The sequence below is a fragment of the Aotus nancymaae genome, unplaced genomic scaffold (genome assembly GCF_030222135.1).
Source record: "Aotus nancymaae isolate 86718 unplaced genomic scaffold, 86718_ANA_hifiasm-v0.15.2.pri h1tg000046l, whole genome shotgun sequence".
NCBI classification, from domain to species: Eukaryota; Metazoa; Chordata; class Mammalia; order Primates; family Aotidae; genus Aotus; species Aotus nancymaae.
In genome coordinates this window covers 30,941,024-30,957,167 of record NW_026988460.1, presented here as the reverse complement: position 1 = coordinate 30,957,167, position 16,144 = coordinate 30,941,024, and the positions used below count along the sequence as shown (strand labels likewise).

General features: G+C 43.8%; 1 protein-coding gene across 10 annotated transcripts in view; it reads left to right on the top strand.

Moving 5' to 3' along the window:
- KALRN (kalirin RhoGEF kinase) overlaps positions 1 to 16,144 on the top strand; it is a 699,137-nt gene that overhangs the window by 658,824 nt on the left and 24,169 nt on the right. For all 10 annotated transcript variants that reach the window (XM_021673991.2, XM_021674000.2, XM_064362131.1 and 7 more), the window contains 4 exons: positions 11,121 to 11,148; positions 11,639 to 11,810; positions 13,451 to 13,572; positions 15,092 to 15,223. In XM_021673991.2, coding sequence (XP_021529666.2) covers positions 11,121 to 11,148; positions 11,639 to 11,810; positions 13,451 to 13,572; positions 15,092 to 15,223 — 454 coding nt within the window. The remainder of the gene's footprint in view (positions 1 to 11,120; positions 11,149 to 11,638; positions 11,811 to 13,450; positions 13,573 to 15,091; positions 15,224 to 16,144) is intronic.

Genomic DNA, 16,144 nt, shown 5'->3' with positions numbered 1-16,144 from the left:
GGGTGTGCCAGGAAAGGCCTGGGCAGATTTTCTCCTGAGACTCAACTGAAATGTCCACTCCTGGATCCGGAAAGTTGGTGCAGCCAGAGCTGGTCCTTTTTCCCTTCCCCAAACCCACAGTTCCCCAGCCACCTTATCTTCAGATCTGAAGAGCCAGCCTGCTCCCTGCACCCCTCTGCCCCCCATCACTACATCAACTGCTCTGGCCTCCTTATCCCAGAGCTTCAAAAGACAGATTAAAGAAAACGTTTCCACCCCCAGCCAGGTGACTGACCTCCTGGCATCCCCAGTGTATTTCCACTGATGCCTGCTTCTGCATTTTATAAAAAGAATTTTTTCATGAAAAGAACCCTTTGGAGGAAAAGAAAGTGAAGCATCGCATTCCTGTCATTTTACTTTCACAAAATATTTTCTTTGTAATATATCTGAATAGTGTGGCTTGAAGACTTCTGCTTGGCTTTGTTGTGACTCTCCATGCAGACTGATTTATATTCCACCACCAAGAGAAGGGAGCTGAGCTTAGCAGCTGCTTCTCTCTCCTAGGAGAATTATAAGATCTTCCACAGCAGATTCACGTCTATTATGCTTTTTGTTCCTTGCAACTGCCCTGTGAAGTAAGTAGGGTGGAGTTTCTCACCCTCCTAGAGGAAACAGGTTATGGGAGGTCAAGGTTATACAGCCAATAAAAAGAGCAGGTCTTGATGGTGGTGCTTTGAGAGACCATACTTAACATGTGCTGTGGACGAAGTCTACTCACTCTGGCTCAAGTATGTTCTTAACAAGGGTCAGGCTCAGGCCCTCTTTTCCACATCTGTTTTAGGAGAATTTCTTCAACTTTTCAAATCCCTTGACTATTGGGATAATGGCCTGGCCTCACCCATGCCCTTTCTCAATGACTCAAGAGCCCAGCCAGAGCATCCAAGAAAGGAAGTCCAATTACATGGGTTGGAAATGTCTGAACTGGTTTCTCAGGCCAACACAGTCACTCAGCACACCCTGTCATGCACGTTCTGTGGCACCCTCACCCTAGACTGGGAGCCTAATCTGTTTCATTTATGTTGTACACTAATGAGATTACAAGGTGCCATTGACCCCGAAATTGCTCTAAGAGCCTGCTATTGGAGGAGCAAAGACCATCACCCCCCAACCCCACCCCCATGCTGTCAAAGATCATCTATAGGCTCACTCAATGTGAGTTCCTAGTCAGTTCAATTTCACACAATTTGATTAACACAAGGAATTGCAGTGCGTATTATGGAGGGCTAACTTGCAATGTGAGATTGGTTCCCATGCTTAAGAAGCATAAGAAGGAGGCAGGTACAGTTAAATATCCATGTTGCATAGCAGACTTTAAAATTTGCTCTAACAGTCATGGTGAGGGACTGATTAATCCTGCCTGGAGCCCTTTATTCATTCTGTGGATATTTATGCACCCATTCAGGCACTGGGCTCACAATAATGGTAGCTACCAGTTAGCAGTCTTTCCTGTGTAACTGGCTCTGTCCTGAGCTTCCAACAACATCATTACATAGGTGCTATTCCATTATTCCCACTTTATAGATGAGAAAACTGGAGTATGGTGAGGTTAAGTGACTTTCCCAAGGCTATGTATTCTTAGGTAGCCTGTCTCCCAGGGAGCTTATGAGTGTGGTCATTGATTCACTGAGTGGCAGTGTGTGGGTTGGATGAACTAATAGGATGTAGGCAGTCCTAGAGAAGGGAGAGGGTGAGGAGAGCATGAACAAAAGCCCTGAGGTGGGGGGTGCCTAGCGCATGCTGACCAGGTATATGGTCTGGGTACCTGGGGTTAGCTATGTAGGAAGAGCTGTAGGGACAAAGCCTGGCAGACAGACAGCAAAGGGCTAGAAGGACCTGCTAGGAAGCCACGACCTGATCCATGGACTGCAAGGAGCAGCAGTAGGTTTTAAGCAGAGTCTATATGATTCATCCTGTGCTTTAGGAAGGTAACCAGCACCTATGCAAACACTGGCAGGACTTTTTTTTTTTTTTTTTTTTTTTTCGGAGATAGGGTCTTGCTCTGTCACCCAGGCTGGAGTGCAGTGGCATGATCTCAGATCACTGCAGCCTTAACCTCCCAAGCGACCCTCCCACCCTCAGCATCCTGAGTAGCTGGGACTACAGGCTCATGACACCATGCCCAGATTTAAATATTTAAATATTTAATATTTAATATTTTAGAGGTGGGTTATCCCTACATTGTCGAGTCTCAAACTCCTGGCCTCCAGTCATCCTCCTGCCTCAGTCTCCCAAAGTGCTGGGATTACAGGCATGAGCCATGGCACTGGGTCCTCAGAACAAATTGTAATCTGTTATATAGCTCCAAAGATTCGGGGAGTTGGGGAAAATTATCAGGGCCAAAGCATTAAGGGATGAGACTCCAAAACACTCATACATAAAGACATTATCTGAAGTCAAGATCATGGCTATAGGTTGGAAATGTGATTTAAAAAGGAGAAGCTGTAACTCCACCACTGCATCCTCCTTGGCCCCCCACCTCCAGTTCCTTCCTAACTCCTGGAGACCAATGCATACACAGCAATGCACCCCCCATTTTGGTCCTTTGCAACCAACTATCTTGTGAGACAGGTGATAGATGCTTTCATTATTCTGTTAAAAGCCATATTTTCCTCCTTTTTGTATTTGAGGGCACACTAAATGTTCTCTAACCAAAATATTGAGGGGCAAAGTGGAGATATTTGGACTAGAAATATCCATAAAACCATCAATGTACTTGGCATGTGGATGTATATAGAGACCTGTACCCCCAAATTAATGATTATACATTTATTGGAAAAGCCTAAGGAACCTTTTCAAAAAATTGACCATGTGTGCTACTTATAAAGCAAACCTCAACAAAAACCAAGCAATCAGTATCATACAGACCAAATTCTCCAAGCACGATACAATTAAGTTAGAAATCAGCAACAAAAAGATCATTTAAAAAAAATCTCACATGTTTGGAAATTTAAAAGCATACTCATTACAACTGGGTCAAAGAAAAAAGTCACAGTTGGCCGGGTGCAGTGGCTCACGTCTGTAATCCCAGCACTTAGGGAGGCCAAGGTGGGTGGATCACCTGAGGTTGGGAGTTTGAGACCAGCCTGACCAACATGGAGAAACCCTGTCTCTACTAAAAATACAAAATTAGCCAGGCATGGTGGTGCATACCTGTAATCCCAGCTACTCAGGAGGATGAGGCAGAAGAATCGCTTGAACCCGGGAGGTGGAGGTTGTGGTGAGCCAAGATCGTGCCATTGCACTCCAGTCCAGGCAACAAGAGTGAAACTCTGTCTCAAAAAAAAAAAAAAAAAAAAAAAAAAAAATCACAGTTGAAGAAAAACGTTTAGAACTGAATGAAAATACTTGAGGAGTAAGGAACTAGCTGACAGTGATAAGTCTATCGCTGTTTGGGATTATGTTGCATTTACATTTTTTGTAAATTATAGCTTGTCTTATGTTCATTTAGAAATGAGCAGAGGGGGCTGGGTACAGTGGCTCACACCTATAATCCCAGCACATTGGAAGGCCAGGGCAGGAGGATTGCTTGAGGCCCAGAGTTCATGACCAGCTGGGCAACATGGCGAGACCCCATCTTTAGAAAGAATAGAAAAAAATTAGGTGACTGTGTGCACCTGTAGTCCCAGCTCCTTGGGGAGTCTGAGGCAGGAGGATCACTTCAGCCTAGGAATTTGCAGCTGCAGTGAGTGGCGATCGTGGCACTGCACTCCAGCCTGAGCAACAGCTTGAGACCCTCTCTAAAAAATTAAAAACTAAAATAATTTTTTTTTAAAAAAGCTGAGGTAGGAATGTTTTCTAAAAATTTAGAAATTCGTGTCCAGTTTGGCCAGATTGAAAACATGAAGGGTTAAACCTTCAAACCATAATATTATACCTAAATTCTTTTTTTTTTTTTTTTTTTTGAGACGGAGTTTTGCTCTTGTTACCCAGGCTGGAGTGCAATGGCGCTATCTCGGCTCACCGCAACCTCCGCCTCCTGGGTTCAGGCAATTCTCCTGCCTCAGCCTCCTGAGTAGCTGGGATTACAGGCACGCGCCACCATGCCCAGCTAATTTTTTGTATTTTTAGTAGAGATGGGGTTTCACTATGTTGACCGGGATGGTCTCGATTTCTTGACCTCGTGATCCACCCGCCTCGGCCTCCCAAAGTGCTGGGATTACAGGCGTGAGCCACCACGCCCGGCCCACCTAAATTCTTAAAAATTGTTTTTCTTACATCTTTATTTTATTGCCAGATCTCATTATCTAAAATTCCTTTCCTGCCTACTCTGAATACAGGTTCATATGAAACAAGTGTAAAAGAAATAAAAAGAGGAAACAAAATATAAATATATTCTAGGTAGCTATGAGTTGGGTTTAGGGCATTTGATTTATGTTTATTTGACCATTTTTATTCCGTCAGTGTTCTCAATATGTAGTTTTGAGCTATGTTTTGCGACTGGTGATGAGGAATTTGGAAAACATGGGGTGAAGATCTTTTTCTTCTGGAATTGGTTAACAACTCATTTTCTAGACAGAATTTCACCCTCACTTTTAAGTCTTAGAATCAGTCAGACATTGGCTGACAAGGAAAATAGACGCAAGATTTCCTCAAAGCTCAGCTTATAGTACTCAGTGCTGGTTGATATTAACCTGTAACTCTTTCTTCTTACCTCACTGCCCTGCCATTTTGAAGAAAAAACAATAAAATGATTGGATTTATCTCCAGAAGAAAACTAAGTTGCCGATGGATCACTTTGTGGTGGGTCTTGTTCTCACCTGGGAGGAAGCGCTGCCACCTGCCGCCCTCTGCTGGTCAAAAAAAAAACCAGCTTTAGGAACCTGTAGTTCTTTCCCGCGGTGTCTACACCAGCCCTGTCTTGGACTTGGCCCAGCATTCTCTCACCAAGAGAGAACATGTGCATTTTATATGAACAATGTCATCTTTCCTCTACGACCACTATTTCGCCTCTGTGTGTGTGTGTGTGTGTGTGTGTGTGTGTATGTTTGACAGGGACACACTGTCACCCAGGCTGAAATACAATGGCACTTTTTTGGCTTGCTGCAGCCGCAACTTCCTGGGCTCAGGCAGTCCTTCACCTCAGCTTCCCGAGTAGCTGTGCACCACCACACCTAGCTAATCTGTTTTTTTATTTTTTAGTAAAGATGAGGTCTCACTCTGTTCCCCAGGCTGGTCTTGAACCAAGCTCAAGTGATCCTCCTGCCTCAGCCTCCCAAAGTGCTAGGATTACAGGTGTGAGCCACCATACCAAGCCCACGACCACTATTTGGGATTCCAGCTCTCTTCTCCTTCCCATCTACCGCTTTACATTAATTCCAACCTGTTTCTAAGGAAGGAAAACATTACATTTCAAGAAAAATGTGCATCTTATAATAAAGCCCTCAGGATCCTGCATGCACCAGCAATGACTGCTAGGCAAAGTGGTGAGGAAATCTAATTTATAGTCTACTAATTGAGTGATCTCAATTAATTTGATTCAATAAGTATTTTATTTTCTGCTATATGCAAGATGCTCTATTGAACACCATGACTGATGGTATATAAAACATTGGAAAGTTACTACCTTCAAAAGGTTCACAAGTCTGGTAGGGCAAATACAGTTCAGTAAGACATTATGGCACATGGCAGCTCGTGGTCACAGATGTAGAGGTACCAGCCCCTAGAAGAGTGCAGAGGAGGAAGATCACTATTGGCTACATCTCAGACATTAACTGACTGACTAGATTCCTGGGCAAGTTCATGGCAGGGCATTTTCTCAGCTCTCCTCCCCAAAATTAGGATCCCACCACTTTAACTTTTCATTGATTTGACAAATATCAACAGAACACATATGTGCTAGGTATCATGCTAAGCTTGGAGCTTGGAGACAATCATAGCAGAACAATGTGGTCCATTAGAATTCAAAGAAAGAGAAAATTAAATATTTAACAATATAAAAAGTAATAATAAAACCATATGGTCCTCGTCCTCATGGGCCCAGTAGTCCATAGGGAGCCATAGACAATTACATGGGTAAGTAGTCTACTGTGTGAGAAGGATATCCTCCTCCAGTTCATACGCTGATTTGCTTCAAAGTAGAGAAAAAGTGAGGGAGGAATCTTCTAATGGCCATAGTCCAGAGTCAAAGTTAGAAAAAAAAATTAGTGTGGACCTTGCCCAGGGTCTTGGTCCTTGCTGAAGGATTTTAAAGAAGAGGACTGAGTAGAGATAGGATGGGGAAAGAGGTGGAGAGCAAAGATAAGCAGATAGACCTTTGATGTCAATGACAAACATTCACAATGCTTTTCCTAAGACCCTCCCACTTTGCTGAATGCTGTGATGGAAGGAGCACCGGACTAAAATTCAGGAGCTCTCGGATCCAGTCCTCTGTTGCTGTGATCTTAACACTTCACTTCCCTATCTCACCTAGGAAATTGGGATAAATAACATTTGCTCTGCACATGAGGAAGTTTTGGAGGAGCACACGAAGGACTTTGTGAGTAGCTTATGCCAACCACATAATGCTACCCAAATCAGTGATGCTGTTACCATTATCAGCCACACCTTGTGTCAAGGTGGGCTCGCCTCACCTGGGCTAGCCAAAAGGCAGAGGAATGAAGACCAAAGACTTCCATGAGCCCCCTTCCAGGTGGAGAGCCTGTAATTAAGACTTATTGGCAATCTTTCTCTCCAACGTCTCTGCTAAAGACTACACTCAAATTAGGAATATTTGCTTTTGGCTAGGTGTGGTGGCTCACACCTGTGATTCCAACACTTTGGGTGGCCGAGGTGGGTGGATCACTTGAGGTCAGGAGTTTGAGAGCAGACTGGCCAACATAGTGAAACCTCATCTCTACTAAAAATACAAAAAATTGGCCAGGTGTGGTGGTATGTGCCTATAGTCCCAGCTTCCCAGGAAGCTGAAGCATAAGAGTGGCTTGAACCAAGGAGGCAGAGGTTGCAGTGAACTGAGATCACACCGCTGCATTCCAGCCTGGGCAACAAAGCAAGACTCTGTCTCAAAAAAAGAGAAAATTTTTTTTTCAGACAGGCTCTCCCTCTGTCACCCAGACTGGAGTGCAGTGGCACAATCATGGCTCACTGCAGCCTCAACCTCCTGGTTTCAAGTGATCATCCCGCCTCAGTCTCTGAAGTAGCTAGGACCACACCCAGCTAATTAAAAAAATTTTCTTAGTGACACATTGTGTTGCCCAGGCTGATCTTGAACTCCTGGTCTCAAGCAATCCTTCCACCTTGACCTCTTAAAGTGCTGGGATTACAGGCAGGAGCCACTGCATCTGGCCAATATTTGCATCTCGTTTTATTGTATTATTTTATTTTATTGAGACAGGGTCTCTGTCATCTAGGCTGGAGTGCAGTGGCACAATCTTGGCTCACTGCAAGCTCTACCTCCTGGGTTCGAGCGATTCTTGTGCCTCAGCCTCCTGAGTAGCTGGGATTACAGGCACCTGCCACCATGCCTGGCTAATTTTTGTATTTTTAGTAGAAACGGGATTTTGCCATGTTGGCCAGGCTGGTCTCGAACTCCTGACCTCAAGTGATCCACCCACCTCAGCCTCCCAAAGTCCTGGTATTACAGGTGTGAACCACCATGCCTGACCAATATTTGCTTTTTTTAAACAGTGTGTCTGTTTAATAATATACTTAGCACAGTTGGGATTATGTGATGAAAAAGAGGAGTAAGGCAAGAAGTTATTTAAGCAGCACTTTGGCGTGTTTTCTTATTAAAGTGTAGGTTTTATAAGTGCCACAGTGTAGGTTTATGAAGCCCTACTTAAAATTGTATCACATATAAGCCTACTACTTGTCTCTTCCATTTTGTCAGCTTTCTCCTCTGTGAGACTCTTGCCATGAACTCCATGCCCTGCTTCCTTGTGGGTTCCCATCATGATGGGAAATACAGGCCATTGAACCAAGTTAGCAGCATTATCAAATCATTTCCACCCCAGAGTCCCTCTGATGGAGTGGGGGCAGCAAGTGGAGTGTAATGTTCCATGTTTGTTGAAAGCTGGTCATTAACATCTGTCAGGCGCTGCATCAAATGCAAATGTTGTTGAACTCCATCTTTGCCACGAGACTGTTGGCCACTGAGGGTCGTGAGCACGTCTGCCTGACTCCCTACCCGGTCACCACCACCTCACCAAGGTCAGCTCAGTACATCTTCATCAAGTAAATTGAATCCTTACGTCAAACAACCCTTCCACATGGTCATTTTTATCCCCAGTTCACAGATAAAACTGAGGCAGGAGTTGCTTAAGAATGTTGTCCAAGGCAAGAAAGTGTGTCTGTTTTTGGGTCTGGGTACTACATGCTCTGTCTGCTCCCTGAGCTTACACTCTCTTCTGCTCAGCGTGCTGCTAAGAACGTCCTCTCTCAGGAGCTATGGATTATGTTGTTTTTAAATCATTTTCTAAAAGTTTACATCCATCTGTGTTTGCCAACAGGCTCTAGTCAAGTATTATTAGTCGTATACCCAGAACTGGGTATTCTGATTATATGACTAATAATATTGGTCCTGTTGGTCCTATTCTGAGATTCTATTTATGAACCAGTCCTAAATTCTTGGAAGGTCTGAAATGAAGTCAAAGGTCAAATATGTATTCACCAATGTTTATTAAATAGCATTGTGTGACAGACCCTGGGCTAGGGCCCTGAGGTACAGAGGTGAATGACAAATAGTTCCTGTCTTTAAAGAGCTCACAGTCTAGTAGGTCTGACTGTGCCATTTTTCCTTCAAAAATAATTATTAAGAAAGTGAAACATGCTGACTGCAGAATATTTGGGAAGCCCACATAGGAAAAGAGAGGAAAAAACAGTCACTTCCAAATTAAGATGTTTTATAAATCCCAAGGGTAGAGCCTGTGTTTTAGTATTTCTCTATCCACAAAACTGTACACAGATCTTAGAGCAGAAGACAAGTTCAGTTAATGTTTTTTGAATGGGGAGGAAGCCACCCTGAGGTAACCACTGTTAACATTTAGAAAATAGCCTTCTTTTCTTTGACTGTCAAATGACTGACTGGGATGCCATTCTTTCTGCCTCATCTAAACCAGAAAGAGAAATATTTGGCATCTTTAGCGCCCCCTACAGGTGGTGCAGTGCTGCTCATAGTTGATTTAATAGCTCAAGTGGAGCAACCCTTCACATCCTTTCCCATGCCATGCTTTGGAAATCTTTTCACACAGAGGCCTCTTTTAAGTGTAAGAAATGCAGTAGCTCCTACCAGATGTTCTCATTCACTCCCCTACCCCACCCCAGAAAAGCCTCTGAGGCAGGAAGTTGGTTTATCCAAGATCAGTTCCCTGGGATAGAGGGGGGCTTTCATCAGGTTCATTATTAACAAGGCTGCATGTTGACTCACTTTACAGAGTTAAAACAAAATCCCAATGCCCGGGCCCCACTTCACACCAATTAAAACAGAAACTCTAGGCATGAGGCCCAGGTATTGGCCTCCTGTGTTTTTAAGGCTGCCCAGGTCAGGTGTTGAGAACCACTGATTTAAAGACAGGCTAAGGAGAGGTGTAAGTGGTCTTTTGAGACTAGCAGAGGGCATTGCAGTGGCCAGAGTTGGGACACTCAACCCAGAACTTGACATCGCAAGGGTTTTGTGCAGCCCACTTCGTGCAAAACTTGGGTGGTATAAGTGGGCACTTGATTTGCAAAGGGGAAACAGAAGGAGATCACGTCTTTCTTCCAAAGGGCTTATATGGATTCCTTCATAAGGGAAGAACACACAGAAACCATGCATGTTCACAACGATGTGCATAAATACAGGGAGATAACGACAAAGGCCCCAGTTGGGCTATCTTGTAAGGCATGTGAGTTTTCTGGCCTCATTATAAAGGAAAGAAGAATTTTACCAAATAAACGATTAGAGATAAGCCACGTTAATAACAGGCTGCTTAGCAGAAGGAAAATGATTAAAATTAGATAATCTTTATTTAAATAGGTATTGAGTACCTGTTATTTGTTGGGCATTGTGCTAAGCACTTGATGTACATAATTTCATTTAATCTGTGTGATAACACTTTATACTAGGTATTATTTATCCCCATGTTATAGTGGGGCATCAGTTATTAAGTAATTAACATAGAATCGCATTAAACAAAACAGATGACCTCAGCCTGTCTCCAAAGTCCGTGCCTTTTTAACAATGCCAGGCTGTACAATCTGGACTTGCACGATTCGCGGTAATACAAAAGACAGGGGGAAAGTGACCATCTTCTCAAGAAGAGGTAGCTTTCCAGAATAGCTAGTTAGCTAGAATGTTTTCCCTGCTGTGAAATCTCCAAGGTGTCCTGAAGCAGGCAGCATGGTATATACGAAGAGCCCTAGCAGTGTCTTCCTTGAACCAGCCTTGTGACCGGACTTAGTTGGCTTAGTCACTTAGTATTCATTTACTCACGTATGAAGTGGGCAGGGTCAGAATGGTTGGGTCAGTGGCTTCAAGTTGCCCCATGCAGGCCTGGGCTATAGGGGATCATGCTTGGGGAAGAAGAAACAGACAGGACCTCTCTTATTCCCCTTCAACCAGAGAAGCTCTTATTTAGCTGCTTAAGGAGACATTTCCCCTGCCTGGGGATGGGTGAAGGGTAAAGGGAGGACATTTGGAAGGAAAACGCTAGGTTAGTGAATTTCAGTGACCCTTCCAGTTTGATAGGTCTCAGGTCCTCTATTTTTGAGTTTGTGATGTTAGGAAGAAACGATGCCACCACATTGCTTGAGTGTATAATGAACAGGAGAGTGGGTTTTCTACCTGTGAAGGGAAGAAAAGCAACTGAGAGGAGGAAGGACAGAAAGGCCTCTGCTAGCAGAGCTCCAAGTCACAGTAAACCTGCCTGTGGCTGCATGCTGCCAGGCAGGAATGTGAACAACCAGATTAGACATTAAACCAAGTGCCATTTGTTGCTAAAGAGAGGTTTGTTACTGTGACGGTAATACAGTCACAACAAAGCGGGAAGTTGGGCTCCAGGTCTCACCTCCCTAAATTGTACTTTCTTTTTACTCAATAGGGTGAAGTCTCTTGTTCTGTTTTAGTAGTTTAGGATTCAAGCAATTTTCTGTTTCTTTGTATTTTTCAGATCTTAAATCCAAATTTCATCCAAGAAGGTGAGTTAAAATGCATTAGAATTGGGAACATGGAGACTGGTTAAATAAATTATAGTTAATCTAGCGTTGAAGCACTGGCTGCAAGCAGTGGTGATACAGTTCTGTATTAATGAACAAGGAAAGATGTTTACGACGGACTGTTAGCTGAAAAAGACTAAAACTTGCAGTGTGTGTAATGGGATCCAATTTTTATAAGAAGTCTATTTGTATAAAGCCCAAAAGGATATATACCAGAATGCTCACAGTAATTATTTCTGAATTATGACATTATGGAGCTTTTCTTTTTGTCTGTATTTCCTAATTTTTCTACAATAAACTTACTACTTTTTAACACTTTTGAAAGAGACCCAGATGACTCTCCAGTGTTATGCTGAAGGTTATTTGAATCATTACGTGATATGGGTGGGAAATGAGAGTGGTGTGTTAAAAAATGGCTGTTTTGTTCTAAGTTTTCTCTGAATGATGTGAATGTATGTTGATTTGATTATAGTGGCCCCAGAATTCCTTGTGCCCTTGGTGGATGTGACCTGCTTGCTTGGGGACACAGTGATACTGCAGTGCAAAGTCTGTGGGCGGCCGAAGCCCACCATCACTTGGAAGGGTCCAGACCAGAACATCCTTGACACTGACAACAGCTCGGCCACATACACCGTCTCCTCTTGGTAAGCTGATTGCCCTAACACTAGCACCAGCAGCCCCTTAGCAGAGCATTGAGAGGCTGAATGTGGGATGAAGCTTCTGCTCTGGTGACTGGGCTCTGCAAGAGAAGAGCTGCCCTGGAACCTGCTCTAGCTCAAACACTTGGCCTCGGTTAGGAGAGAGACTGAGTTAAACATGAGAAGGGACTCAGTGCTGCAAGAGTCACAGCCTCTGCCACTCAGGCTGCAGCCTGATGGACACCTGCGGCAGCACCCAGCACACATTCCCACGGTGCTCAGCACCACGTAGACATACCTGAGACCAGCAGAATGGTTTGCAAAGACTGCACTCTGGACCCACATTAAACAAATAGGGAAAAACAGAAACCTTTATATCTCAGGTCAAGCATGCGCCATACTTAGGAAGAGTTTTTACAGTCACTGCCTTACATTCATCCTGGTAGAGGATCTTTCCCTACAGATCCCCAAGTAAATCTCTAAGTCAGAAGATTCAGACTTCTGATGAAGTGGTGAAGGCTCCAGACCTGTAGTAAGAATGTAGTCCTCAAATCTGCACATCCTGAAATTTTTTGTGGCCTTCAGGATGCTGTGAAACAATGAGATGTTTAATTCCTTGCCTAAGAACAATGTTATTAGAAAAAGAAACGATTCATTCCAAAATGTGCAATAGAAAATCAAGCTGCAGGCATGCTTCTACACAAAACGTCCGTTTAACAAAACTTGGCTGACTGCCTCCCAGTCGTCCTGCCAACATTTATCGTTACCGATTATGAACTGGATTGTGTACTGTTGCTTACAATGGACAAGCGGTAGCAAGCTCTAGATGCTTAGGAAACATTAGTGGAAGAGGCACCTAGAATCAATTCATTCATTGACTTAATTTGCATGTATGTGAAATAGAAAAAGACCATCATTCCTTGGTATTCCCAGCAGAGACCACCTGGCCAGGTCATAAAATACCAGTGGGTCCAAGAAGCCTAGTGTGAGAGGCAGTGGTTGGTGAGGATCGTGAAGAGCTCCAGGGTATATCATAACCCTGGGAAAGGGGCATGGCAGACTGTACTTCCGTGTGTCAGAGCAGTTCTCCCCTGGGGATGTTCCTGGACCTTATATTGGGATGAATGGGGAAATTACCATTTAGGTGATGGAATTTACCCTTTCTTAGAAATTCTCCTGATTATTTTGAGGGTCCCACATATAGAATTTGAAATACTTAAAATAGTTTTCTTCTTCTTTCCTTTCTTTGCCAATCATTCGTTATTGATCTGTGAAACTGAAAATACTCTAGGACAAAGTTGCTAGTGATAATAATGCTAATAATACTGCGAGCCAGAATTTGCATAGGACTTTATATATTTCAAACCATGCTGTAATTCTTATATCATTTTATTTCTTATTCTATCCCTCATGTATAACAAACTTGAGAGATGGGCATGGCCAGAAAATTTTTTTCGATAGAAAGAACTGGCGATGTAAGGAGACAGGGTGATCACCAAGGTATGTAGGTAGCTCACAGACTAGGGACTGACCTTGGGCCACAGAACTCTCTGCTCAGCACACCATGTGCCAACCCTATGGGATTTTACTCAGCAGTCAAGTGTCTCATCAGTGGAGTCTAAAGAGCATCCTTTTGGTGTCCCTAGTGATTCTGGAGAAATCACCCTGAAGATCTGCAATCTGATGCCCCAGGACAGCGGGATTTATACCTGCATAGCGACAAATGACCACGGGACCACATCAACATCTGCAACAGTCAAAGTGCAAGGTAGTGCCTCTTTGTCAGTCAAACCTCCCTAAATAATATGTTTTGAGACAGGCTCTTGCTGTGGCTCAGGCATGGTCTCTGTTCATGGCAGCCTTGACCTCACAGGCTCAAGTAATCCTACTACCTCAGCCTTCGGATTAGCTGGGACTACAGGCATGCACCACCACGCCCTGCTAATTTTTTTTTTTTTTTTGCATTTTTTGTAGAGATGGGATTTCACTGTGTGGCCTACAATACCTTTTAAAACATTTATTTTTTAATTGCAGTAAATCACACGCAATAAAATTTATCATCGTAACCATTTTCTAAAAATTCAGATAGAGATGGGGTCTCGCTATGTTGCCCAGGCTGGTCTCATACTCCAGGGTTAATGCGATTGTCCCACCTTGGCCTCCCAAAGTGCTGGGATTACAGGCATGATTGACTGTGCCTATTCCACCTTAACCATTTTAAAACATACAGTTCAAAAATATATAAATAACTGTATATAAATAAAATATATGAATAAGTTTATAAATTAAGTTTGATGGCATTAAGTACATCCATATTTTGGGGTTACCATCACCACCGTCCATCCACAGAACTTTTTTCATCTTCCCATCTTTCTGAAACTGCATCTGTACCTGTTAAACAACGACTCCCCGTTCCTTCCTCCCCAGTGCCTCTCGGCCACCACTGCTCTACTTTCTGTCTCTATCAATTTGTGTTAGTCAAACTTTTATTTTTCTTGAGACAGGGTCTTGCTCTGTTGCCCAGGCTGGAGTGCAACAGCATGGCACCACTCACTGCAGCCTCCACCTCCCAGGCTCCAGCTATCCTCCCATCTCAGCCTCCACCTCCCAGGCTCCAGCTATCCTCCCATCTCAGCCTCCACCTCCCAGGCTCCAGCTATCCTCCCATCTCAGCCTCCACCTCCCAGGCTCCAGCTATCCTCCCATCTCAGCCTCCACCTCCCAGGCTCCAGCTATCCTCCCATTTCAGCCTCCCAAGTAACTAGGACTACAGGCATGTGCCACCATGCCCAGCTAATTTTTTAAACTTTTTGTAGAGATAGAGTCTCAAACTCCTGTGCTCAAGTGATCCTCCTGCCTTGGCATCCCAAAGTGCTGGGATTACAGGCATGAGCCACCACACCTGGCCCTACATTTTAAGTGAACTTTATAAGCATTCCCTCCAACCTGGGGGAGAAAATGTCCATTGTAAAAATTCAAAACTAAAGTTCTGGCAAATGAGAAGAGAACGAATCTTTGCTAAGAGCTGTCTGTAGCCTACCATAAACCTCCCATCAACATGTTAGTTCCCTGGCCAAGCATTATCTTCAGGGTATAGTACTTAGCCCGAGGAAGAACTTCAGACAGCATGATGTGTCTCCTGGAAAAAGGTATGCCACTTGGTGGAGAAGGTCATAGGAAAAAATTGCAACATGAGTTAGGGAATGTTTCCTCGATGACTTTATACCTTGGTGTAAAATGCCAAGTTCTGCAGAAATAGCACCTGATCCTGACTTCTGTCTCCATAGGTGTTCCAGCAGCCCCTAACCGCCCCATTGCCCAGGAGAGAAGCTGCACCTCCGTGATTCTCCGCTGGCTGCCCCCCTCCAGCACAGGAAACTGCACTATTTCTGGTTACACTGTGGAGTACAGAGAGGAAGGTACACTATCTTCTGCTTTTCTTTTTCTTTTCTTTCCTTTATTTTTATGTATTTTTTTGAGACAGGGTTTGGCTCTGTCGACCCAGGCTGGAGTGAAGTGGCACAATGTTAGCCTCACTGCAGCCTCCACCTCCTGGGCTCAAGCCAGCCTCCCACCTCAGCCTCCTGAGTAGCTGGGACTAAAGCGCACACCACCACACCCAGCTAATTTTTGTATTTTTAGTAGAGGCAGGGTCTCACTATGCTGCCCAGGCTGCTGTGAAACTCCTGAGCACAACAGTCTACTCGCCTCAGCCTCCAGAAGTGCTGGGATTACAGGAGTAAACTACCACGCCTGGCCTCCTGCTCTTCTTTTTCTCTCTTCTCTTCATATCTGGAAGGTCCTTCAGAGTTGTAAACATATTAGCCTCTTCATCTTTCAGAAGTTGCTCCTTGCTGTGTCTTCCAACTCAGCACAGAGACCTCAGTGTCAAACTACAGCTGCCTTCTGATCCCTGACATATTTATGACCCAGGGCAGCTTTCAAGGTGCCTGTATCCCTACTTAACATGCTCCATCACCCAGACAGGGATGATCTGGCCCATTTTACAGAAGAGGAGGCTAAGGCCTAAATAAAGTTAAGAAACACAAGATTATAGTTAGTAAGAGGCAGAGCTAGCGCGAGAACCCAGATCTCTACTTTGCTAATTGTGGTTTTTCTCCCAGAGAAATAAATACTGTAGTATGGGCAGAGTTCTACACCCCTTAGTCCCAGATAAAATTAAGATAATATATATTTTTAATTGTGCAGTTTAAAATTGTGCAATTTAAATTGTTAAAATTTGTTACATTTACATGCTAAAAGTGAATATATTTCTTCAGCAGTTAGAAACAACTGCAACTTCCATCTAGTTAGCAAGAAGAATTAGTTAAAATAAGAAG